This window comes from Heteronotia binoei, chromosome 11 (assembly GCF_032191835.1).
Source record: "Heteronotia binoei isolate CCM8104 ecotype False Entrance Well chromosome 11, APGP_CSIRO_Hbin_v1, whole genome shotgun sequence".
Taxonomy (NCBI): domain Eukaryota; kingdom Metazoa; phylum Chordata; class Lepidosauria; order Squamata; family Gekkonidae; genus Heteronotia; species Heteronotia binoei.
In genome coordinates, this window is record NC_083233.1 from 34,587,452 (window position 1) to 34,614,998 (window position 27,547).

At 42.8% G+C, this 27,547-nt stretch overlaps 1 protein-coding gene across 1 annotated transcript; it reads right to left on the reverse strand.

Moving 5' to 3' along the window:
• Positions 1 to 3,259: 3,259 nt before the first annotated feature.
• Positions 3,260 to 26,547, reverse strand: LOC132578973 (protein ATP1B4-like). Its single transcript, XM_060249127.1, has 8 exons — positions 26,483 to 26,547; positions 17,063 to 17,219; positions 13,064 to 13,192; positions 11,989 to 12,096; positions 9,261 to 9,457; positions 6,955 to 7,011; positions 4,862 to 4,954; positions 3,260 to 3,418 (listed from the first exon to the last, which is right to left on the reverse strand). The coding sequence occupies exons 1-8, from the start codon at positions 26,543 to 26,545 to the stop codon at positions 3,260 to 3,262; spliced, it is 963 nt and encodes a 320-aa protein (XP_060105110.1). The 5' UTR covers positions 26,546 to 26,547.
• Positions 26,548 to 27,547: the final 1,000 nt, after the last annotated feature.

A 27,547-nucleotide genomic window follows, 5' to 3' on the forward strand; every position in this document is an offset into this window, starting at 1 on the left:
CGGGAAATTACAGGCCAGTCAGTCTGAGTTCAATACCAGGAAAGTTGGTAGAAACCATTATCAAGGACAGAATGAGTAGGCACCTTGATGAACACGGGGTATTGAGGAAGACTCAGCATGGATTCTGTAAGGGAAGATCTTGCCTCACTAACCTGTTACATTTCTTTGAGGGGATGAACAAACGTGGACAAAGGAGACCCAATAGATGCTGGTTACCTTGACTTACAGAAAGCTTTTGATAAAGTTCCTCATCAAAGGCTCCTTAGAAAGCTCGAGAGTCCTGAAGTAAAAGGACGGGTCCTCTTGTGGATCAAAAACTGGCTAATTAATAGGAAGCAGAGAGTGAGTATAAATGGGCAGTCTTTGCAGTGGAGGATGGTAAGCAGTGAGGTACTGCAGGGCTCAGTACTGGGTCCCATGCTCTTTAACTTGTTCATAAATTATTTGGAGTTGGGAGTGAGCAGTGAAGTGGCCAAGTTTGCAGATGACACTAAATTGTTCAGGGTGGTGAGAACCAGAGAGGATTGTGAGGAACTCCAACGGGATCTGTTGAGGCTGGGTGAGTGGGCGCCAATGTGGCAGATGAGGTTCAGTGTAGACAAGTGCAAAGTAATGCACATTGGGGCCAAGAATCCCAGCTACAAATACAAGTTGATGGGGTGTGAACTGGCAGAGACTGAGCAAGAGAGAGATCTTGGGATCATGGTAGATAACTCACTGAAAATGTCAAGACAGTGTGCGATTGCAATAAAAAAGGCCAACGCCATGCTGGGAATTATTAGGAAGGGAATTGAAAACAAATCAGCCAGTATCATAATGCCCCTGTATAAATCAATGGTGCGGTCTCATTTGGAATACTGTGTGCAATTCTGGTCGTCACACCTCAAAAAGGATATTATAGCATTGGAGAAAGTCCAGAAAAGGGCAACTAGAATGATTAACGGTTTGGAACACTTTCCCTATGAAGACGCTTGGGGCTCTTTAGCTTGGAGAAACGTTGACTGTGGGGTGACATGATAGAGGTTTACAAGATAATGCATGGGAAGGAGAAAGTTGAGAAAGAAGTACTTTTCTCCCTTTCTCACAATACAAGAACTCGTGGGCATTCAATTAAATTGCTGAGCAGTCAGGTTAAAACGGATAAAAGGGAGTACTTCTTCACCCAAAGGGTGATTAACATGTGGAATTCACTGCCACAGGAGGTGGTGGCGGCTACAAGCACAAACAGCTTCAAGAGGGGGTTAGATAAAAATATGGAGCAGAGGTCCATCAGTGGCTATTATCCACAGTGTGTATATATATGTGTATATATATGTGTGTTTGTATGTGTGTGTGTGTGTGTGTGTGTATATATATATATATATATATATTGTGTATATATATATATATTGTGTGTGTGTATATATATATATATATATTGTGTGTATATATATATATATATATATATTGTGTGTGTATATATATATATATATATATATATATATATATATATATATATATACACAATATATATATTGGCCACTTTGTGACACAGAGTGTTGGACTGGATGGGCTATTGGCCTGATCCAACATGGCTTCTCTTATGTTCACCCCAGACAGCTCCAAAACATTGCAAGGACATGCAGCAGCCACCCAGGGTGAATTGGAGCCATTTGCTGTGCCGAGGGCTCTGGTTTGCTAGCCCAGGTGATGGTTCAGTAATGCATGCAGCTGAGGAGTGCTGAGTCACTGTTGGGTCCCTTACAGACTGCAAAGGCTGCTGCTGTTATCCTTGATATCCCACATTTAGAATAGATTCCTGAGGGTCTCAACAGAACTGTCTTCCTCTCCATACCCTCCTTGCTAATTCTAAGCTACCAGCAAATCTTATACAGCACCCTTGTGCTAGCTGGAGCATGCACCAGTCGCAAGCCCATAACAATATTCCAAAAAGCTTATTTACATTTACCCATACACAAGGAAGCAGCAGGTGTGCTGCAATACTGAGTTATCTTCTGGCGTACTGCGATCTCTTTCCTCTTCCCCTTTTCCTACTATTACTAGTTAATCACAAGCCTTTGTCAATCTCCTATTGTAAGTTGCCACACCAAGAAACATGGGCACATTAACAGAGATTTTTATTGATAGGTTACCCCATCCAAAGTGTATATAGCAAGTAAAAATAACGTTAACTGACAAACCTTCCAATTGCATTGACGGAACTCCATCTTGCCCTCTCCCTGGCTACAAAAGGCCAGTAAGAACAAGAAAAGATACTGCAAAACTTCCAGGAACCCCCTAACTTTGGCTATGGGGAGTCTTCAGGGGGAAGTGAGGATCCACTCTCAGGCTGCCTTTCGGTGTGCAGCACAGCAGTCCTGACATGATGTACAGGAGTTATATAGTTAAAGAGGCCATTCTCTCTGGGAGAATGTGGGAGTGGAGGCAATCTCTTAGATACGCTGCGGGGCTCAGCCTGGATCTTTGCAGATCATCACCGGCATTTGAACAGAGCCTCAAAAAACAAGGGTGGTACTTGTGTCCTTCTGGGCTGAAGCTTCTGCATGAAGAGTTTTAGAATGGGAGAGGTCAGGCTGTATTAACACCTCCACCCTTTTATGACTAGCTAACTGTTCTTGCAAGGCTTTATAACTTCAGAACTGATGTTTATATAAACAGCCTTGAATTGGGGAGACATGAGCTGTACTTAGAGGCACAGTTTCTGGGGGCAGCCACTGGTTTTATTTTTAAAAATTCAGAAGGAAGGTTTCAAACAGTTATAGAGACTCAAGACTCTCATGCTCAAGTCTAAAGGAGTGCCTACAGCAGCACACCATGTTGGGTGGAGAATGGGTGATCAGTTGGTTCACTTCTGTCTGGGAAACAAATTCAGGCCTCTTAAGTAAAAAAAAAAAAGATTAGTGAATTAATACATATGGTTCCATTGGAACTTTGATGTAGTGGCTAAAAAAATGACAGTTGGATATTGAACGCCCCTTTTTATGCAACCGTGGGAATCTACTTGAATTATATTGTGTGTGTTTAAAAAACAAAGAATAACCCTCTCTCCTGACTTGTGTGTCTGTAGGCAGGGTAAGTTATTTTAGTACTACAATCTATAACTTATGAAATGTAATTATTTGGGGGCAGAAAATGTAAATATTACCCTAAAACAAAGCCTGAACTTTCCAGTCATTTGCTTATGGACATTTTCCATTAAGATATCTGATTATCATAAAAATAAGGAAAATAAATGCCCAGTACCAGGTACTTCTCAGGTCTAATAATTGACATTAAGGAAAAAAATAATTCTCCCCAAATAACGGTCATGATGCATATTATTGATGATGCCTACTCCATTCAGCTGACATTGTATGGATATAGAGGTGTTTTTTGTGACGGTAAACTGGATGGCCACCAGCGGTGATGTGTAGTTTTCCTAGAAAAAGAGAAGATGCAGGCAGGTGAAACCGGAATGTCCCATTCAGAATAGCTTCAGGTACATTTAATGGACTAGAATCTGAACAAGGATGAAGTCTCCTTGGGCTCCTTATTTTGCTTGTTTCCTTGGAATCACCATATCCTGCTTTTCTTTAAAAAAAAAAAAAAAAGGTCCCTTCCAACTCTATGATTTTATGCTATACTGCCCTTGAAACAGCTAACAGGATATAAAGTAAACCTAAAAACATCACAAAATTTAGCAGTAGAACCATCACAGAGAAACCAGTGAGCAGAAAAGAACCCCCAGATGATAGCACTGGTGAATTAGGGGGGAAATAAAAATAAAATAAATTAAAAGGCCAGGCCATGAGACTAAGAAGATAAGGATCAAAGGCACTTTCTGGGAAGGAACTTCTGAAACCTGGGTACAGCATCCAAAAAAACTCTGTCCCACACACTCAGATCCCTTTTGTCAGTGAGGATGCATGGGCCATAGCTCCAGCTGAAGAACTGAGCCCTCGACAAATTAATGAGGGTGAAGGAGACTTTCAGAGATCCTGGCCCAAAGCTGCTTGGGGATTTATAAGCTACCACCAGGTCTCTAAATCAGGCCTGACTGGGAATGCATTAGGTTCTTTGCTGGAGTGATTCCCACCCCCCTTCCAGTAGGCCCATGATGCATTTCCCTGCCATAGTTCTACACCAGTTGTACTTGAAACTGCAGCTGCAAGACCAGCATGTTGCTAATGTGCTTATAATTGTGGCTGAGTCTGCCCTTCCCTAGGAAAGGACACAGCTCACAGGTTGGTTCACACATGCATGTTTGTTGATTCTTCATTGGCATCATCAACTGATTGTGCTCAGTGAAGGAAAATATCACCTACACATGCTGGATGTTTATTGATGGTGTTTGGAAGTATCTGGATTCAGGTGACCCTGATAAGGAGCAGAAAGGCAGGGTATAAATGTTGTGAAATAAATGTAACTGTGACACCGCCCATGCTGAAGTTGGCCAAAACCAACTGAAAGATCACTAGCTTTCTCTTGGGTCCAGGAACTAAAAGGAATCTGAAAACCTGATACTGGATGACATCAGTTGATGTCAGAGTTCTGTGAGGGAAAAAGGAAAACTGAGTCTTCCAGCTGTTGCCAGAGATGAGAGAGGCCTATGTAGGACTCATTACTTTTGGGTGGTTGAGCAGTGGTACCTTACATCAGAAGAGACTGCCACAGAGCTTCTCAAGGTCAGCTGAGGTGAGCTCACCTCAATTGGTGAGCTGAGCAAAATCCTGCGGAGCTTCTGCCCCATACATAACACTGCCACAACATCTATTGCTGCATCTGTCTAGAATGACTCCCCTGCCTTTACGTTTAAAACAGCTCTTATTCACAGCCAGGGAAACAAATGATGTATTAATTCAACAGCTGTACTTTTACTTACGTGTGTTAGTTTGCCATAGTAAGGAAAGTACATGGGATCAAATGTGGCGCTTGGATAGAACTCCACTGCTTGGATATCACTGTGATTACTTTTCTGAAATTTAAAAGCATGAGTAGAAGGATGTGTAAAGTGTACAAAGTCTTCCTGCAGTGTCCCATTTGCTGAAATGTTAACTTTGAAAGAACATCTCGAAAGGACTCAACCACTCAGCTACAAGGTCATACCAAATTCCTTCATGTTCACCAACTATTGCTCTGTTTTAATTGAGGCATCAAAATGCTTCACAGCCTTATATCATTGGACTAGATGCCCAGAGCTAATGATACAGGCCTGAGGCAACATCAACAATCCATTAATGCACATAAGGCTTCAGTACATTGCACAGGAACATCTTCCTTTGATCCCAAATGAATAAATGCAGGTGAAATGGGGGAAGCAAAGTGGTATGCCTCACCCAGCACTGCTGCAGGAGTGGATCTTTCACAACAACAGTGATGACTCTTGGACTCATCCTGTGAAGATCTGACAGGTGCTTGCAGTTTACAAAAGAGCATCATTACAGATGGGCAGGGCTTTGAACTTGGGCATCCCTATCCTAAACATCAAGCCATTAGATATGCAATTCCACTGCAAACTGCTACAAATAGACTAAAATCTGGGGTACCTGAACAAACAGCAAGAGCATCATGGGTAATGAAGTCTCTACCTTTCTCTTTCTACACATGCTCCAGCTCAAGGAGGTTTAGCATAGAACACAGCACTGTGACTATCTTATATGAAATTGCCTTACACCATCTGCCTCAGTACTGTTCAATCCCAGCCATGCTAGTCTGTTGTAGCAAAAATAAGTCTGGCGGGACCTTAAAGGCTAATAGTGCTTATTCCTGCATGAACTTTTATTAATCAGATGCATATCTGATCCACTATTCTGAGTGTCAACAGCTCTCAAGTCAATAAGGGCCCTCCCCAGCACCCGCTGTTGAGGAACCTTTAACAGGAGATGCTGAGGATTGAAATGGAACTGTTTGCATGTAAAGCAGGTGCTATACTGCTGAACCACAGCTCTTCCCTTCCTAAAGAGAGTCAAAGGCAGAAGCTAATCTTGTGAGCAATTGGGAGGGAAGGCAGCGTGGGATAGCCTGATCTCAGAAGCTAAGCAAGGTCGCTTGGAAGTGAGACCACCAAGGAAGCCTCTGCAGAGGAAGGCAATGGCAAGCCACCTCTGCCTCTCATTTGCCTTGAAAGTTCCTTGCTGGGGCCACTATAAGTGGGCTTTGAATTGATGGCACTTTACACACACAGCGGTAGCTTCAGGTAAGTAGCTGTGTTGGTCTGACAAAACAAAACAAAGTTTGAGTCCAGTGGCACCTTTAAGCCCAACAGGGTTTAATTGTAGGTATAAAATAAAGTTTTCTTGTGCTTATACCCAGAACTTTGTTGGTCTTAAAGGTGTCATTGGACACACAATGGTATGAGCTAGGAATCTCCCAGTTCAGCTCTCACCTCTAACTTGGAGTGATCATAGGCTATCTGCTGCCCTTTCATCTTCAGTTTTCCATCACCTGTCTGGTCAGGATCAGAGAAAGTCTAGCTTCCCTTACAGGCCTTAGGCAAGGATCACAATTGCAAGGTAGGGAGGCAGATCAATACAAAGTCAAAGCAAGAAGAAAAAACAGTGATGGTGCAATAGGGGGAAAGGGTTTTTAAAAATTATGTTTCACTCAAAAATCCCTATGTATTTCCCAAGCTGCTACATCAGGGGATCAACCTCAGAATGCTTCCATCTTATTGCAGTGAAAGAATGGAACAAAAATATTTTTTTCCTACTGCTCCATTTTTTGTTCTCTGCTTTGACAGGCATTACAAGACAATGTTCATGAAGGGATTTAAACCTTGAAAATGAGCTAAATCTTATTCCTCAAAGGAGTGCAGTCAAAAAATAATATACAATCTGTCATCCCTGCTCCTAACAAACACACAAGCCTTTTGCTTTAGAAAAGATAGCTCCCGCCCCTTCTTATAGCGTAACAGTTTCCAGGCATTTGCTTTTAAAAATATATATATATATAACATTATTAGGAGACAGTCGTTACCTGCACTTTGCATTCCACTGTCACTGGAGTCCCATAACCAGGCCGGTAGCCAATAATCTATGAAAACAAGAGCTTTTAAATTGCTTTTTCAAAAACAAAACACAAGAACACAAAGAATCCCACAAAATAGGGTAAGCCAGCTGTATAGGGTCAGCAAATGTAGAAGCTCAGCCTCATGTTTTAATCATTGTACATAGGAAAGAAAGTGCTGAATACTTGCCAGGGTTAAAAGGCATCATTCCTACGGCTGGTACAGCAAGAGTCCAGTGGCTCTACATAAATTGCTCCAATGCTGAGCAATTGGTTTAGCTTGAGCATCTCTTTTTGATTCTTTAAAACTAAGTAGACCAATATCCAGCTATTGACAACAATCCTGTGCCCTTCTCTGGAACACATTTATATGGGAAAGAATCCAGTGAATTCTGCTGGAGCCCGCAGAGCAAGTATACTTAGGACTGTGTTTTAAGATCACGCCAATGTATATTAATTATAAAAAAAAAACACTTGGTTACCAATATAAAACAGAAGTTTCAGCAAGCCAACTATCCATGTTTCTTTTATCAGTTTTAGTGGCATGCATTTTACTAGCTAGGCTAGGCTAGTCAGATCTTAGAAGGTAAGCAGGGTTAGCCCTGGTCAATATTTGGATGGGAGACCACCAAGGAATACCAGGGTCATGACATGGAGGCAGGAAATGACAAACCACCTCTGAATGCCTCTTGCCTTGAAAACCTTTTGGAGTTGCCATAAGATTGTGACTTCACAGCAAAAAAACTCCAATATATTACCATTACTAAGATATATTCTCCAGCAGCAACTTCTTTTGAACAGAAAGGATGTAACAGCAGTTATACATCCCCTGATGCCACTGCCCCCAGAATGGACATGTTTTAATCATTGTACACTTTATGTCGGTCTGTTGGATTCTAAAGAGAATTAGGAACTGTCAGATGGTCTAGAATACTGGCTATTACAGCCAGACTACATAAAGGGCCCTCTCCCATACAGGAAAATGTTGTCAAGTTGAAAACAACTTATAGCAACCCCATAGGATTTTCAAGGCCAAAAAAGTTATATAGAAGGTTATATAGCAACTTTGGACTTTCTTGGTGGTCTCCACTCCAAGTGCTAACCAGAACCCCTCCCATATGAAAGAACCCAAATGTCTAGGTCATCTTTAGAAACCCTGTTCTTTGTGCCCTCAGCATCAGAGGTGGGATAAGTTGGCGAGACTTTCTTAGTGGCAGCACCGTTGTTACAAGGCATTCTCTGTCAGCTAGTGAATTTATATATCAGCACTATTGGCTGGTAGGAAGCAAATGACAAATGTGCTATTCCAAAGTGCATGCAGGATAAAAGTCCAATGATCAAAGGCCATTGCTGAGGTCCCACCCCCTTTTTTCACTGTCTTGTTCTGTGCTGCTATGGTGTATGTTATTGGTTTATTTTTATGTGTGTGTGTTTACTATGCTGCAATTTTAATTTGTATTATCCCACTTCGTATATACTAGTTAGGCCCAAAATCAGGACAGCAATATTTTACACAAATAAACACATTCCTTCCCACTAACGGGCCTTGTTTTCTTGTATATAATACACTGCAGCCCCAAACCCCTTTTTCTGTGCTCTTGATTCACACATGCTGAGGCATGAGACAGTAGAATGCTGAGATACTAATGTGGACAGTACTACATCAGACTGCAGAAGAGTAATACTTTTAAATACCTCTAGCCCCATTAAAAAAAAAACTCTGTGCAAGCAGCTACTTTACATGTAAACGGGAAAGACCTCAACCCAGTCTTCTCCCTACAGTGTTTGTTTTTTATTTGCATGGAAGTTGTTGATTTTTTTGAAATAGAAAAGAACACTAAAAACTTGGAGTAGAGATCACCAAGAAAGTCCAAGGTTGCTATACAGAACACTAAAAACACTGCAGTCTAAAGTGGTAGCATTTCCCAAGCTGCTGCATGTGCAGAACAGACTTGAGCTACAACAAAAAATAAGCAAACAGACTTTATAGGGCAGTCCTTTTGGACTTTGGGAGGGGGGGGGAAGGCTGCCAGTGCAGTAGATTTTTAACCTTAAGAGCTGAAAGGAGCCTGCATAGTTACAGCCAATATCTTCTGGCTAATAAAAGATGGGGATAAACACCAGGAGATGGCTGTCATCTTCACAGGATCAGCTTGGTTATAGGAGCAGACTTAATCCTGGACAGATCCAGCACCCTCAGTCCCAGGATAGTAATGCATTTGCAGCATTCCATGACACATAACAAAAGAATAAAAGTAAATTAGTTTTTTCCATACTCGGTTCATCTTTAGCAAGATGCATGGCTGTCCCTTGGAGTAGCCAAAAGTCTTATCTTCCAGCCCTGAGCAATTCATTAACACGGATCGCTTGAATTGGCAAGCACGTTTCATGGTGCTTTCTCCAGTGTCTTGAATGAAATAATTGCCCGGTGTGCACACAGCATTCCTGCTTTCTTGAACACTGTCATTATAAGCTAAAGTTAATAGAGACAGTTAATATAGTTATTATGTCAAGACAGTGTTAAGCAAGGATTAAATATTCAATGGCATCAAGTCATCTTCTCCCTCTCTTATATTGTTAATACACAACAAATCTGAAAACCAGACAGTGAAAGGTAGGTTTACACAATCAACATAGGTTGTTGTCTTTGTGAGATTGGGTACCAAGATTAAGAAGCAAACCTCTGTCCACCCAGGCATCTGTTCTGGCAATGCATAGGCCCTCCCCCATTTTGGTGTCTTAAATATGCTACTTCTGATCCAGCTTTTCCTTGCCCAGCAGCCAGAATTGTTCATGTGGAGCCCTGTTAGAAAAGCAGCAGTTGTACACAGGGCTTTTTTTCTCTCTTAAGCAGGAATGCACAGGAACGCAGTTCCAGCTGGCTTGGTGTCAGGGGGTGTGGCTTAATATGCAAATGAGTCCCTGCTGGGCTTTTTCTACCAAAAAAAGCCCTGGTTGTACCAAAAGTTACCAGCCTCCACATGGGGACTGAAGTTCTCCAGGAATTACAACTGATCTCCAGAATACAGAGATCAGTTTCCCAGAAGTAATGGCAACTCTGGAAATCAGACCCTATGGCATCACATCCCCACTGAGCTCCCTGACCAGGCACCACCCCCAAGTCTCCAGGAATTTCCCAAACTGGATTTGGCAATCCAAATTGTACCTTTCAGGTATTCAGCAGGGATAGGGGAGTAGGATGCAAATCTACATCCCCACCACCCTTTCTGAACAGCTAAGAGGTTAGTACCACTCATTTTTAACAGGGCTTTGTGCATTAAGTCCTGGCAGGTTGATTGAAGGGATGATCTCATTTAGGAATGCACATGTGCAAGTATGTGGCCTTTAATTGGACTGGAGTGGACATGCTTGAACTCTATCATCGCACTGGAGTGCTATAATACTTGAAATCTATCATTAGGTGTTGGTATAGTTCTTCCCCCCAATACCCACACACAGATTGCCAGTCATTCAGTCTATAGTACATAGAGATAATTTCTTCAGTTTTGTACTGCAACAAAACACTGTGATTATACAAATAAACAATCACAGGGAAAAGTCAAAAGAGGCCAACAACAGCTGGGAACTTTCTCTGAAAATTATTTCCTGCAAAGTATACTAGGAGGCATTTTCAACTATACAAACTGCAAGAATCTATGAATCTATGCACACTCAACTGAAATTAATTCCCATTGAACAAAGTGGGACATTGCTTCATAAATATGTTCAGCATCTATCTACAAGCCCTTTCAAAATCCTCTGCTCAGACAGTTTCTCCACTCCTGTGATAGTATCTATTCTAACTGGTATCTTGCACCCCATTCCCCTGTCATGATTACTAGCTAACTGGAAGGGGCGTGGAAACTGGTTTTTGGCAGTTTCCATTTGCGCCGCAAAAGCCACGGGACTTTGCGGCTCTTCCGGGTGCTCCGTAGCAATTGGTGCGAAATCCACGCAGATCCTGCGCGGTGAAGAGGGACGTCACTGCCGATTAAGGTCAGTGCGAAAACGCCCGTAGTGTCATACGTTCATTGCTGATGGGAGTGCAACAACATAAGGAATTTCTGGCACCAAGTTCTGACTGAAATTCAGAATATAACAGGACATGAAATCCCTCTTAAGCCAGAAATTGTACTACTAAAGCAATGGAGTGATGTCGCAAGCCCACAAATAACTGTACTTTTATCAACAGCAAAAACATTGATTGCATCTTACCAGAAAACTCAGGATCCTCCCACCCTCAGAGACTGGTTTTCTATGTTGTTTGTTTATGTTTAATGTTTATCAATGTTTAATATGGTCAAAGACCCATCAAACAACAGCGACATACCGGTTTTCTATAATTTGGAACCATCTAATAAAAGATAAAGTATTGGACCATATTATTAATAATGAATCTCTGTCAAATCACTCTACTTACTTTGAATGTTGGTTTCCAACATTCCTTGGACGCTATCCTTGAAGACTACAAACCTTCCAAATACATCAATGTTTTTATTTCTTGAAAACCAGTTGGTTACTCTGAACTTGTGTATTACTTTATATACTGTTATTTTATTTGTTTTTAACTGTATAATTTAAATTGTTATTTTAAAATGATGTCATCTGCCCTGAGCCCATTCTTGGGAAAGGGCAGAATACAAATTGACTAAATAAAATAATAAATAAATCTTTAAATAAATCCTTAGTGATATGAAGCCGTTTTGGTTCACGCACTTAGAAGAAGAATATTGTGTTTTCAAATGCCAAATAAGACTAATGCTAGCAATCTAAATGCTTGAATGTTACTTATGTTAAGCTGTTTGATTGGCATTGTTTGTTTTGTTTAGTTATATGTTTCTAATGGAAAGACTTCAAATGAAATAAAATTGTTATTCAAAAAAAAAATTATTACCAGCCGACATATAGCTGGGGTAGAGCTGTAAGGTCGGTTTATTTTTTTTTAATCCAGTTTAAGGATCAAGTGGGCTTTAACAAAGGGTATAATCTGAAGGAGACAGTCACCTCCTAAGAACTGCTCTAAGTTTTTCACATAAGGTTGCCACGATTTGGGTTCTGATAAGTTGTAAGTAATGATGAATCCATGTTCAACGTGTGGTCTAATCATAACTCCTGCAATAGAAAAGAGAAAGCTGAGTTATGAATCCAGTGTCGAGGAGCTCATCAATTCTGGATTATAGTGTAGTCTCAATGGAAGCAACATAGAGTAGGGTTTAGAAGGATTCATATTCCAAATGTGTAGCAAGAGGTTTAATTACATTTGGAAACAACCACTGTCCCAGACAGGGATGGTGAGTCAGAAACACCTTCAAGGCTAGCAGGTGTTGCAACTTTTTTCTTTCACATTAGTCCACAAATGACTAATTTTAATAAAGCTGCTTGTGAGCAAATAATTCTAGAAGGGTTCCTTACAAGACTGGATTTAGCATATCAACATTACATTCAGGGAAGGGAGGAAGCTTTTTAATATTTTTTTGGTGTAACAACAAACCATGCACTTAACTCCATAGAAATTTACACTGCATGGAGACTTCAAAATACAGCAGTCTGACTACAACCTTGAATGGACCAATTTAAAAGTGTTTCCCTAGCAATAAATGTCATGTACTGTTGGCCACAATTCAAGGGCTGGCTTTGACCTTTTAAGCCCTACATGCCTTGAGATGATGGTACCTTAAGGGCTTCCTTCTCCATACAGACCATATACCCAGCCTTTGAAACCTGCACTGGACACCCTTCTCTGAGTCCCTTCACCCCCGGAGATCAAGCAGATGACAACCAGAGAGAGGGCTTTTTCAGGGGTGATGCCCCATTAGGCAATAATCTCCCCAGATAGATTCTTTGTGGATTGATTTGTGTTTCTGCTTTGATATGTACGTACTTCATTTTCCCCTCTCCTGGTTTTCTCTGCTCTTCTGGTTGTTTCTGTGTTGTTGTTTTTCCATATATTATTTTATTTATTTTTAAGCTTGATTTTTCACTATACACCTGTTTGTGCCTTTTTAGAGTGCAAAGCTGTTTATAAATGGCCTAAGAAAGACACTATAGAAAAGCAAATCTGTTGAGCTCAAGCACTCACCTGGTGGAGAAACTCTGTCCCTGTGCCTAGGTGTGTATGGACTCAGAGTAATCAGCATTACATACAAACAAAATGCAAACATTCCAGCCAAGAAAAGGTAAAAAACTAGATAAAAGAGAAGTATTAGGCCTGCAAAACAGGGAAAAAAAAACATTGTTGATATATAATATGAAATGCAACAATGAGTTGCCATGGCATTGCAACGACATTGGTCCTTTCAAAACACAGAGCAAACACAGCTAGTCTCGATTCAGAAATGAACACACACACAAAAAGATGGGCATGCCTGATATTATCTACAATCCTTTGGTATGAATATGCACCTTTGCTTTTATGTTATTACAGGAATAGCCAGTCAGGGAAGGCAAGCTAACAATCTGCTCTGCATTCACCACTGTACTTATTTCAACTTGTGCAACTGTTCACTCATGAAGTGACAAATCTGAACAGCTGCTCTGCCAATCTGCAACCCATCTGTCAAACAGGTGGTCTGCGGGCCGTATCCAGCCCGTGCAGGGCCCTGCTATGGCCTGCAAGCAACTGACACCCCACCCCCACCCCATACCTCTCAGACTATTGGAAGCATGGGCCAGCTGGGCTTTCCTCCAGCTGAAGCAAGAACTCCACCCCACCCTGCCCTGTGCTTCTCCAACAGTCAAAGAGGCACAAGCCAGCTGAGCTTTAAGGAAGATTTCAATCCCCACGCCTCCCATACTGGCTGAGAGGCATGGGGTGTCTGGGCTTCCTCTTGCATTTCCACTGCAAATTTTCCAGCCTTGGTCTGCAGCCAGGCTACAGACACACAAGGAAGATCTCCCCCTCCCCCATTTCTCAGCAGGAAGAAGACCCCTTCCCCTCCCTCAACCCACCTGCCATTACATGGCCTGGCCCGACAAGGTGTCACTTATGTCAGATCCGTCCCTCATTAAAAATGGGTTCAGCACCTCTGCTTACACAATTCCTGGCAGGTTTCTACACACAGAAGGCACACAGAGCAATGAAGATCTAGGCACAGTGAAATATACGAGCAATATTGATCTAATAGGTGATCTACTGGGGGAGGGGGGGTCAGTGATTTTTAAAATTGGGGGGTTTTATGTTGTTGGATTCTACTGTTTGCTGATTTCTAGTGGCTGATGATATTTTATTAGTGTAAGATGCCTTGAGCCAAATATTTCAATTGCTTTTTCCCTTGCTAGCCACAACTACGTTATTATTATTATTATTATTATTATTATTATTATTCAGGAGTCTTGTTACTGAGAGTTTATGCAAGGTACAAATGTTTAAAATACTTTAATCCAGCTTGTCTTCAGTCATCCCTCCATGAATGCAAGTTGTCATCTCACCTTTATGCTCTATTGTGAGCACATTCTTTCGATTACCGAATGTGTAATATAGCTGCTGGGTCAGCTTGAGCATCTTTTGGTCTGCCTAGTAGGTCTCTAGGGATCCAGTCAGTGAGGTGGGTCTGTCCACATGTGATCTTGACCTCAAGCTGCATTGCCTGTCTGTACTGTCCTCTACAAATCACTTGGTTTACTCTCATGTTTCAAGGTGTCTTTGTTACATAAATATACTTTCGAATGTACACAGTCTTCCTTACAGCAAATCAACAGTGTGGCTCACCATTGGCACAGACTACATTGTGGGCTATGAAACCAATGCGCTTTGGAGTCAAAGCAAATTAATTCACCAGGACCTGCTTCTATCTGCCATTGGTAACAGCCACTGGTAGGTTTAGATACCTTGCTTTGGTTTGGCTTTTTGAGAGGAAAAATACTTTCTCTTGGGATATCTGGGACATAGCAAGGGGAATGTGTTCATGCATAATAACTTTAGTTATTCACTCTACAAAGAAGGGAAAGCTGCCAGGACTGCAGTAACAGTGCCTATATTTCTCCCCAATTTTAGTATAGTTAACAATTTGCTGTCAAATCCACATGGAATTTATCTTAGTCAAGAAACACAGCCATGATCCCAGGGTAACCAGCAATGTACATAAGTGCTGTCAAGTTGCAACCAACATACGGCAACCCCAGCAGTATCTTTTAAGGCAAGTGTGGAATGCCATTGCCTTCTTCTGCAGAGTCTTCCTTGGTGGCTTCCCATGATGCTGCTTAGTTTGAGATCTGATGATATATGTCAATACCATGCTGCCTTCCCTCTCGGGTAATCAGCTACTGGCCAGAAAATCTGGCCCTTGAACCCATATGAGTGTGAGATGGTTTGCATTGGGGAATTACACATACTATTCCCAGAACCCCAGCATCCCTGCCCTGCGAGGGCCACTGGATGATTTTTTAAAAAATTTGGGCCAGGTGGTATTCAAAGCACATTGTTTCCATAACTCATCCAGGGGGACAACAGGGACATAAAATGACACCTTTCCATGATGTCACAACGGCTAAGGGAAAGCACAGCAGTACAAAACGGCTGCCCAATCTCAGGGGATTAAAATCCAATGCCCGAAGCAATAAAAATATCGTCAACATAACTTGTCAACTCCCCCCCCCCCGAATGAGCCTGACTCCAGGTTCAGAACAAGCTTTGAGAGCACAGATGTGCATTTTTGCCCTCTGCATTCTTGAGGTGTTTAGAGGAATTTTTAGTCCTGAGAACAAACTGGGGAAGCAAATGAATCTGTAACAATGCAATCCAGAACAGTTACACCCTTTTCAACCAATTTACATTGATAGAATTAGAGTATAACTCTGGTTTAGGATTACACTACATGTGTGTTTGTCTCAGGGCCAAATTGTATAGAGCCTCTGTTTGAACAGAGGAAAACATCAAGGCAATTAGGAAGGAAAATTGTTAATTGATAATCATGGAAGACCTAATTGATGCTAGTACTGAGAGTCTCTGATCTGGAACTTCTTTTCATCACGCTCATGAATTGGTTCTGAGGGATCATGTCGTGTAGTGGACAGAGTTTTGTAATAAAACTAGGTAAACCCTGTTCAAACCCCTATTAATCCAGTATGCTCACTAGGTAGCCCATCACTCTGTCTCTGTCTTCCAATCTTACCTGCTTCACAGGGTTGTTGCATTAACAAAATAGGAAGGAAAAGTTATCAATCACCCTGTGTCCCTTAGGAGAAGAAGGCAACAAATGTGATGGATTTCAGAAACCCCACTTGTTATCTACCTACCTAGCTTCCAACTCCTCTCTTCCTTCAATACAGGAATCAATATATAGGTTACTGACAGTATTGCCTTTGCTGTATGTAATAATTTACCACAAGAACATTCAGTACCACACAAATACTCCTGATTGTCAAGAATAATCACTGCATTGAACCATCCTTTTATCTTTACAGCATTCTTCTACCACATCTTCTTTTTCTGCATTAGGCAACCATATCTGATGGTTATAGAAGGCTATTATTAAAACCACCTAGGTGTCATACTGCATGTTATATCTGACACATGACCACCGCAGTGACATTCCTGTAGGGAATTCATCTGATTGTAAGTTCTTGTTGCAGTCACACAGATTTCAGACATCCACAGCTGCCTTAGCTTTTTCTCTGCAGCTGTTACATTGTCTCTGAGAACATTTTGACCCACCAGTATCTGTAAAGATGCTATAACTCCTTAAGAGTTCCACTTTTTGCCTATATAAGGAGTTCTACTTTTTGCCTAACTCCTTAAGGGTTCCACTTTTTGACTAAATTTTTACCCCTGATTCAGCAGCTCAACACCTCTACCTAGAGTATTGCTTTATTCTGGCTACATCTCTTTTAGCCATTGGTGAGCCCTGTTTGCCATAGTAGTGCCACTAGGACAATTTTGCAAGTCACTCCAAAGTGCCCCCCTTATATAACTTGCTTGGGCTTGGGAAATACCACAGGCTCACATTTGAAGTAACTCTCATACACCCAGAACTTGTCTAGGTTTTTCTTTAAGAGGCATGAAGGATACAATGCATCCATCATAGAATACAGACAGCAAGATGGATACCTCCCATATCCTAGAAAGAAATATTTCACCTACCCCAGCTATGAGCTGTCCTGCCCATAAATTCTCTTGTCTCTGGATTCCACAGGAAGATTTTCAGCTCTTTGATCATGTCCTTCTGTTTTTTCTTGGCCTTCACTGGTGATCCATCTTCTTCTGCATGCTGATGAGCTATCTCTTCATCCCTATTTTCCTGAAATGACGACAAAGCAACACCCCCGACCATGCACAGTTGTTTTTCCCCTTCAGTATAAATATTCCATAAGCCCCAAAATAAATGTCAACAAGCTTACAGTCTGGAAGTGATCCAATTTTCCATTTTCTCATCATTGTTCACTTTCTTACAGAATCTATCTCTCTTCCCCCACCCAATTATTTATGCTTTTATTCATCGCTGTAGCTCCCCACATTATATTTTCACCCTGACATTCCCTTCACTTGTGCCACCATTTCATTTCCAGTTCTCTTGAAAAGGGCCAGAAGGGGCGAAGAAAATTTCATGGAAAACTTCACTACAAATGGAGGAAGGAAAAACAGAAGTGACGGGGCCATACATTGCAGGTAGCCAGTGCAATCCTGATATGTTTTCTGCAAGCCTTGCTCTCCTCCAAGAGATACAGTAAATCTTACAGCTAGCTAAATCATACTAGCACCTAATACAGCGGTCCCAAGATGTTTTGAGGCAAATACTAATGGCATCCTTCTTCCATATGCTCCAGCTATCTCTGTTTACCAGAGTCAGTTCCTGTTTTGGTAGCTGTCTCTATTTTGGGTGTGTCTTGTTAGCACATTTGGAGAGTGAGTTGCTAGGTTTTGGGGGGTTTTAAAGTACAAGTCTATGTGTTCACAAGGCACCTCCAGTCATCAGATGAGAAACTGTGGGTTATTCCCCCACTTCCCTGCGGCTGCACCTGTGCTGTGGAATCAGCTTCCTAAGGTTGTGGGGAAGGCCCTGACCTGACTTCAGCTGGTCAGTTTGGGGCAGCAGCTTCCAACTGAGAAAAAAAAGCCAGCACAGCCCAAGGCATCCTGGGGTGGTCAGATAGCAAGCACCCGCTGCCGGAAGAAGGACAAGCTGCACGAGTTCTGGAGGAGCAGTCAGATCACATAAGCGCATGGGAGGCAGTCCCCGGCCGCTCAGACAGCTGGGAAAGGCAACAAGGAAGTGCTTCAGAGATTTGCTATCACTTAATTGGTAGCTTTTTAAGGTGACGGAGAGGCACTGGAGAATGACATAAGAGCGGGAGCAAGGCAGGACCACCCAGATGTGCACATTTTAACACGCAATATAAATCCAGTTGTGGGGAGTTCATGTGTCAACTCAAATAGGCTGTCTGTATTCAGCCCTAGAGTTGATAACCTTAGTGGTACCTGGAGCTCTCCTGGAATAACAGGGATCTCCAGACTGCAGAGATTGGTTCCCCTGCAGGATATGGTGGCTTTGAAGGGTGAACTGTATGGTATCACATCCCAGCTTAGGTTTCTCCCATCCTGAAACACCATCCACCCCAGGCACTGCCACCAATTTCCAGGGATTTTCCAAGCTGGAGTTGGCTACCCTATCCTCATCCCATCAGGAAGTCTCAGTTTTAGGTTGCACCTCTTCTGGCTATTTAGCTTCTTCTTTGTGGCTTTCTAAAAGTTTACTACACAATGTGAAGCACAGGAATTCAGCCAGGGTAAATAATAGCATTGTATGTTTCGAAGGATCTACATTGTAAAGAAATGCATTTTTTCCTGGGAGAGTTGAAAGGAGCAAAACCTCCACTTTGTGTTTTTAAAGGTCCCCCCCCCCCCTTGGAAAGAGAACAAGCAGGAAAAGGAGACATCCATGCAGCTGCTTTCCAGACATATCCTGGGCTGGCCCACCTTCATACAAATGCTAATAAATCTGGTAGGAGAGATAATGAGTGGGTCAAGATTTCCCCCTTCCTCCTAGCAGGGAACAGAGATTTCGAGGAATGAAGTGCTAGAAAGACTCCAGGGTGGAAATCTCTCAAGAGATCTCCAGGAAAGGCCTCTATGACCTGGTGCGACCTGGTCAGAGGACAGAGAAACAGGTATGACAAAAACTCATTGCAGCAGGAAGGGGCTCTTTTTCTTGGGTGCAGAGATGATGAGCGCACACAGACTTCACCACTGGGAAGGCAGGTATTGACCATGTGCTTGCCTAAAGAACTGGAGCAAGCTTCATGGTAAAGAAGAAGAAGAAGAAGATGAAGATATTGGATTTGTATCCCGCCCTCCACTCCGAAGAGTCTCAGAGCGGCTCACAATCTCCTTTTCCTTCCCCCCCCACAACAGACACCCTGTGAGGTTGGTGGGGCTGAGAGAGCTCTCACAGCAGCTGCCTTTTCAAGGACAACCTCTGCCAGAGCTATGGCTGACCCAAGGCCATGCTAGCAGGTGCAAGTGGAGGAGTGGGGAATCAAACCCAGGTCTCCCAGATAAGAGTCCACACACTTAACCACTACACCAAACTGTAGGAAAGTCTGTAGAGATCAAGAACTTCTAAGCTAAAGAGCCAGTCCTATTTTAACATCTGATGGAGCATGTATAGAGAGAGGGGCAGAGGGCTTGTGTTTTTACTCATTTATTTGGTTCCTTTGGTCAGTCTGGTGCTATGCTAAAAGTATGTTGTGAACATTTTCTTTTTATTAAATATTTTATAACTTAAGATACCGGTCCTGGTTCTCTGTATCACATAGACTGCCACCATCTTGGACACATTATTTTAAAAGGAGTGCCAGGGGGAAGTCAGGCAGTTGGCAAGTGGCTATTTCTCCAGGGGTGTGCAAGGCAGTAGACTGGCCCAGTGGTGACCAGCAGGCGTTATATCTTGGAAGGGAAGCTGGGAGCTCTGACCCTCCCAGTGGAGAATTCCTACAAAGGTCAGGTGATGGTGGTGGGCTACTTGAGAATGGAAGAAAAGCCTCTCCAGGGCTGCATTCAGATGGACAATTTGGCCTGACATAGCCACTCCCCATCCCTGGATTTAAAATATGTGTTTTCATGTGCACATCTGGACCCCGAGTGGGAAGTGCACTCACCTTCCCGCCCTGAGCAGGAAGTGCACTCCCACCACCTCAACTCTGCCTTAAAAAGTCACTGAGTACTTCCCATTGGAAAACTGCTGAAAGCGCTTGCATGGAGCATTTCCGGGCCATCTGACTGGCCCAGGTGTGACATTCAAGTGCTTTCCAAGGGCACAAGCGGTGTGACCACGCCTCTGGTCACCCGCAGCCCATGCGTCTCTCAGTAACTGGGCATGCGCTGTCTACTTATGGCAGGGCACCACAAACTGTGCCAGGTTTTTTTTAAGCTGAGAGGCTGCCTGTCTGAATCCAGTCCCGGTGCTGAGAAAAATCTAGGGCAGAGCAGAATACAGCCTGCAGGACAGCAACAAACACCATCATTGCACTTTACCTTATGTGGACAGCACAGCACCTGTGCACTGGTATTCACATTGTGTCCTGGAATAACTGAGGTAGCATTGCCAGGTCCCCCTTGGCCATCAGCAGAGGATGGGAAAGGGAGGGTTGCCAGATTCAGGTTGGGAAACTCCTGGAGATTTGTGGTGGAGCCTGAAGAGGACAGGAACCTCCATGGGGTATACAGTCCACCCTCCAAATAGGGTTGCCAAGTCCTGCCTTCTTCCTGGTGGGGGGATCTTTGGGCCTTCTTGGGAGCTTCTGCTGCCTGCACACAGTGCAGTGATGTCACCCAGAAGTGAAGACATCATGCTGTTGACATCTCACAGTGATACTCTAGTTTATTGGCAGAATTGTATGCTTTGAGCCCAAATTTACCATAGAGTTTTGTCCTAAAACTAGAACATTGGTAGAACAATGACATCATTTCCAGCACAATGACATCACTTCCACATTTCCAGACATTTGCTTGGGGGATTTGCCCCCACCAGCCAGCAGTCTGGTGGCAAGGAGCCCACAAAAGCAGGGGAAACCCCTCCCACATTGGAGGGCTGGCAACCCTACCTCCAAAGCATCCATTTTCTCCAGGGGAACTAATCTCCGTAGTCTGGAAATGAGCTGTAATTCTGGGGGATCTCCAGGTCCCAACTGGAGACTGCTATCTGATGACAGGAGCCTGCTGGAGAAGGGGGCCTGTTGTTATGGCAACAGATGCCTCACAGGAAATGAGGGAAGAGGCAGGCCCTCATTATCTTAAAAACAAAGACTCTTTGAAAGTTGCCCTCATGTCTCCACTTGGAATTCACAATTCCTGACCTCCTGCGTTAATTAATTGTGGACTACACATGAACACTCATAGCTGCCTGCAGTCTGTCAAGGCTTATTCGTAATGAGAACCAGCCCAAATGTTTTGCTCTTGTAGCTTTACTCTGCCAGCCAGGTGTGGACTGTTTTGCAAGCCACTGGACCTCCACCCTGCCATGGAAGCTCACTGAGGGACCCTGGACTAATCACTGCCTCTCAGTTTAACCTGCCTCACCAGATCATTGTGAAGATACAATGGAGGAAGGGGAAACCATGTGCAACACTCTGAGCTCCTTAAGGAAAGGTAGGAGAAAGATGATCTAAACAAATAAAATTTATTTCTCCTTTCTTCCTCCTGTGCTAATTTTCAGTGCTAGAATGGCAAGCCAGAAATCAGAGTTGCCAATCCCCAGTTGCGGGCAGGGGAACCCCTGATTTGGAGACCCTCCCTCCACTTAGAGTTATCATAGGGTATGCCATAGGGTATAATGGAGAATCAATTGGTGGGTATCTGGGAATTTGAGGAAGGGGCTGTTTTTTGAGGTAAAGGCACCAAATTTTCAGCATAGCATCTGGTGCCCTTAAAAAACATTTAAAAAACACAAAATATTGGACCAGGGGGTCCAATTCTAATAGCCTCCAAAGAAGGTGCCCTTATCCTCCATTATTTCCAGTGAAGGGAAGACATTTAAAAGGAGCACAGTCCCTTTAAATGTGATGGCCAGAACTCCCTTCAGAGTTCAATTGTGCCTGTCACAACCTTGCTCCTAACTCCACCCCCAAAGTCACCTGGCTCCACCCTCAAAGTCCCCAGATATTTCCTAGCAACCCTAGTAAACTGCAGTTTTATCAGTAAATCTCAGGAATTATATTTATCTGAGGAAGGGGCTGGGATCTTTTAACACAGAATATTATCTATGAACTACAATTCCCATTATTCTTGTGGGGGGATCTTGATTACTATAATATTCCCAAGTGCGCCCCAAGTATTTGCCTCCATTATCCGAACAACTTTGAAGTAATTTAAGATGCAAAGTAGTGACTTGCTCAAAGCCATTCACAATTTTTTCATAAGTGATGCACAATCCATGTGTTTTTAATCATAAAATCTTTTACGTGTAAACATAAAAACAATGATTTTAAATGTTTTAAATTTTTAAAAATGCACTGCACAAATAAAACAAATATATACTTGGAAATGCTATATTAAACATTTGCCAGGGAGTTAGCACAGCCTACACTGATCTGCATCATGTGCTAAAGAGGGTTGCCAGCCTCCAGGTGAGACCTGAAGATCTCCCACTTTTACAGCTGATCTCCAGCTGGCAGAGATTAGCTCCCCTGGAGATAATGGCTGCTCTCAGAGGTGGACTCTATGGCATTGTATCATTCTGAGACCCCTCCCCTCCCAAGCCCCACCCTCTCCTGGATCCACCCCCAACGTCTTCAGTTATTTTCCAACATAGACCTGGCAACCCTAATGCTAAATAATTCAGTTTCATTCCACTTCAGTGACGATTTGCAAGTGGATTTTGCCATTTCACACATTAAAATCCAGTTGCAAAGTGGAAAGTCCCTTGTTATGTTGTGGGCATAATACCACTGGCCTAACTTAAAGTTAGGGTTGCCAAGTCCCTCCACCAGAAGTGACATCATCGTGCTGGGGATGTCACACTAGGATGTTCTAGAACTCACACCAGAAACGCTCCAGGATTCGCGGTAAAACTCTATAGTACCATAGAGTTTTTAGTATGAGCCCTAAAGAGTTCCCGGCGTGATGATATCACTTCTGGGTGACATCATCGCACTAGGGCTCTTCGGGGGTGGGGATCTCCCGGCTGCCTGGTTCGTACTGGTGGGTTGGGGGCCCTCCCAGGCAGGGGATCCTGGTGGGAACTTGGCAGCCCTACTTAAAGTGTTGTCAGGGCTACTCTGATGTTTCTTCCATCCTTCAGCTACTCTTTCTGTGTCCTGAGATGAGGAGTGTCTTGAGAGCAGAGTTCAGACTGTCAGAGATCTGGCACCGTTTTGGGTTTTTTTTGCCACTGTGTGATACAGAGTGTTGGACTGGATGGGCCATTGGCCTGATCCAACATGGCTTCTCTTATGTTCTTATGATCATATAATTAAACTACTTTAAAGTTTGCTGAACACAATAAATGGTGAGAATTATTACTATTACTACTTTCTTAAAAATCTGTTCCTTATGAAAGGTATCCTAAATCTACAAAATTCTTTCTTCTTGCAAAGAAACTCATAACAGGAAGTTGTGTCCCAAACTTCCCACTCACATGAGAAGCTGGAAACATGAATCAGTCTTTATCTGTCCTGGAGTTTGTTGGTTATGGAATGCACTGCAATAGCTCCCCTCATTTTTTGTAGGAGACAAGGGCCGAGAAGCCCTGGGAATAAATTACAGAGTAAGCCTTGGATTGTATTAAACCCTGTTGTGCATGCATGGGAGGGGCTGCTATCCCAAAAAAATCCACCTAGGCTATGCAAGGCTACTCCTGTACATTGAACTTAAATCAGCCTTCTCCCACCACTATGGCAGACTCAGTGGTGGGATTAATACCAGCATTTCTTGGTCCAGCCAGACAGAACTGGCTTGAGAAAGGATTCCTGTCACTTACATAACAGCTTCACATAGGACATTCTGTCCATCAGCGAATCATGAGCGTCTGAGTCACGTTAGATAAGAGAAACCGAAAATTAAACTAGGAGTAAACCAGTCCTGTTGATTTTAAAGGCAGAGATAATACCCTCCCCAAACCCCACCTTCCCTAGGTGCCACCACAACACTTCCCAACCCAGAGCTGGCAACCCTAGGCTAGTAGGCATGTTGCAGCATTATGTTTCAGGGGGGCTGTGATTTATCATGTCAGTTCCTAGTGACATTTACGACAGGAACAGATTGAACTTCCCTTCTGTTTGCATGGAATCTGATATCACTAAGATGGACACAAAGTTGGTCATTTGCTTCTGTAGCACTCCCTCTGTGCTAGGGGATCTATAGAAGTGTCTACAATGTTTTACAATTAAATCTTTTACAATTTATGAAAAAAAAAAACCCAGAGCAAAAGGTTAACAAAGAATCAATATAAGAGACCCTATCTGCATGACTGAAAAGATATAATTTAAAATTACTGATAATTGGCACATTGACGAATAAGCCATAAAGTTCCTGTAGTCCAAACACTGGTTCTTGCAAATCCATGATTAGGAAGCATCACACCAAGGTCTCACAGTAAGTTGCCCTGTGCACAGCTTACTGTTGGAACTCTCTGCCTGGGGCAGTGATGCTCTGTATTCTTGCACTTGGGGGGCGCGGCACAGCGTAAGGGCTTCTAGCTCCACTGGTGGACCTATTGATGGCACTTGGGTTTATTGGCCACCGTGTGGCACAGAGTGATCAAAGGTTTTCTGAATTTGTTAATTTTACTATTCTGCTATTGGATTTTAACTTTGTTACCACTTTGCATTCCGAACCCCACCAGCTATAAGTGGCTCTGCTTAGTGTACCTCATTTCTCATCTGAAGAAGTGTGCACGCACATGAAAGTTTACGTTCTGAATAAAACTAAGTTGGTCTTAAAGGTGCAATCGACTCCTATTTTGTTCTACTACTTCAGACTAACGCGGCTGCCTATTTGGATCTATATTATGTGCTTATTTTTTAGTGCACTGATATAAATCTGTGCCAGGTTCACACTTGGATGCTGCAGTTGACCTCTATAATTTCCCCTTCTGTAACTCTAAGAAGTTTTATAGTTCCATAAACATCTTTGCCTGCTGATCTCTTCACATATTGGTTATTCTTGTGCCTCACCTACCCTCCAGTATAACTTGAAGATTTAATTTTCTTTCTTAAAGAGTCATACTTGGTTCCCATACTGAGACCTCACCTGACTCTAGAGCCAGTGTTGCAGACCTCTTGCATAAGAAGTCAGAATCCGCCACATCATTTGGATAGTATGCACAAATACGTATGTAGTTCAGATGAAGCATTTTTTACGCCCTCCATTAAATCTGAGCATGAGGGCTTCTTATTTCACAAAGAAAAGAAAGTATCTGATTCATAGGCCTAGTTCACCAGTGCATATTCATCCTTTATTTGCATAGGTGAATGAGCCAGCTCTCATGGGAAGATCATTTCACCTTGTATTTCCTCCAGTGACTGCTTCTCACTGGAGTCAGCTCACACATTTAGCAGTGAGTCATCAGTGAGTCAACCATGGTGAACAACAAGAAGAGCTGACCCTTTCAGAGATCCAGATCTCCTATAGTCACTAGCTGATATGACCTGAGCGAGGATGCATTCCTCCAGATATATGGTCATCATCAAAGCCCAACCACTGCATCCCAGTTGTTGCCCTTTGGTGTCAGAAGTAATTCTTCTTCATTCCTTTATGTGACCTCAGAATCCCTCCCCCTTCCTTAGAACAATAGAATCCTATGATTACCATGACCAGAGATGGAATGCTAACTAGCATGAAGTTTCTCCCACCATCATTTATTTTGATAACTGCAGGGCCATTTAGACATTACCACCCCTATGTGAGTCCTGTGAGAAAGCATTTTCTTGGTTGCCTTCCACAATGGGAATGGATCACAGTAAAAATGGGCTTTGCATTGTCCCAGTTTCATGTTGCTTACGCAAATTTGCATAGATACATCTCTGGAAGCAATAACATAACCAATAATAGGGTTTGTGCAATTAGCTGACACGCTGTTAGGCTGCATTCAAACTGTCCATGGACCTGGATGGGGGACGTTAGCTAAACCGTGCTAAGTTCCCATAGATATTATACAGGCATAAAAACATTTGCAACACAACTGTCTGGATGGAACACTTTTTTATAGGGATTGCTTGATTAAAATCAGACTAAAAGACTGGGATGGATGGATTAATTACTGGCATCAATGAACCAATTAATGCTTTCAGCATTAACTTTTTGTTTGTAACCAGCAACAAATTTCCAGCCAGCATTTTCTTATCTACAGCCAGGAAATCTAGCTCTGCATTCTGCATTATTGTACTTTCCTGACTACATTTTCTCAATTTCTTCCAACTCTTGGCAGAAGGGTGGCAAGGACAAACCATTAGCAAAGATATTTCAATTCTGCATATGAATCCACCATATCTAGTACAGTTGGGCATGAAAGGCAATTAGCTACCTTTGACTGTCTTTCCTTGTTGCTATCGGGGAGCACTTACTTACCAGCCTTGGCTTATAGTTCCCATGGTGGTCCTCAGCACTTCCAGAGGTGGCATTCATTTCCATGGCTTTGTACAAAATGCAGGGAAAGAATGGAATAATTAGTATAGATGAAGCCACATCTCAGGCTAACGGTGCACACAAATCTTTCCGCCACATCCGCCAACCCTGGAGAATTCTTGAACTGAACCCTCTTTTTGGAATAATCCCATAACTCCCATCAATCACATATTTATGGGAAGCAGAGTGAGAAGCGAAATCAAACACAAATGACCAAGAAGAGACCTCTTTCTTAGACTTCACCTCCAGCAGCAGGTGAAAAGTGTTCCTTTTTCGACGTTGCAAGGAAGAGGTAAGCTGTAAGCAGGAAGTCGGTAAGTGAATTGCTTTCATTAGGCAGATGAGATCATGCAATAGGAGTCCGGATAGGAATGAAGGCCCTCTTGAAAAGGAGAATCGTAGACTTGAACAATGCAGTCTACTTTAAGAGAAATGTCAGAAAAACAAGAGTCTCTCTTGGAAGAGAATCACTGTTATCTCTACCTGTGGGGGCTGGGGATCAGTTCATACTGTATTACAAAATAGCGAGACCTAAGCAAAGAGAGACAGAATATATGTGCCAATATGTCCCTGTCAGTCAGGGGGGTACCTTGTACAAATGCTTGCAAAATCTTTTTAGCAGTTGGGGGTTGCTATATTTATCACTTTTGAGTTCTGACAGGCCAGTGGCGGGATTCTGCAGTGTCAGTTTCCCAGCCATCTATAATTGCATGAGCTCTCTGAAGTTCACTGGACAATAGCCAAGCAGGACAGCTCACATTGAATGCCCCATGGCGCTGTTGAGCTGCTATCTAATGGATGTTCCATGACACAGATATGTGATGCACACATAACATCCACTCATTCACACATTTTGTCCCTGATGACATGGTGTGGTGTGGGGGCAAGGGGGGAATGAGACATCTGCTGAGGATGCAACTTGCATTGCCTTATATTTTTTTACTGTCCCAGTTCATGTGCTTTTAGCAGTAGACTGACCTGCAAGACATTTTGCAGCCAATACTGTTC

Coding starts and splice junctions, on each gene's coding strand:
- LOC132578973 (XM_060249127.1), bottom strand. CDS start 26,545: ATGGAAATGAATGCCACCTCTGGAAGTGCTGAGGACCACCATGGGAAC. Junction 9,458..11,988: donor CTTAGAGCAGTTCTTAGGAG/GTGACTGTCTCC, acceptor TATTAACTTTAG/CTTATAATGACAGTGTTCAA. Junction 4,955..6,954: donor CAGTGGAATGCAAAGTGCAG/GTAACGACTGTC, acceptor TTTAAATTTCAG/AAAAGTAATCACAGTGATAT.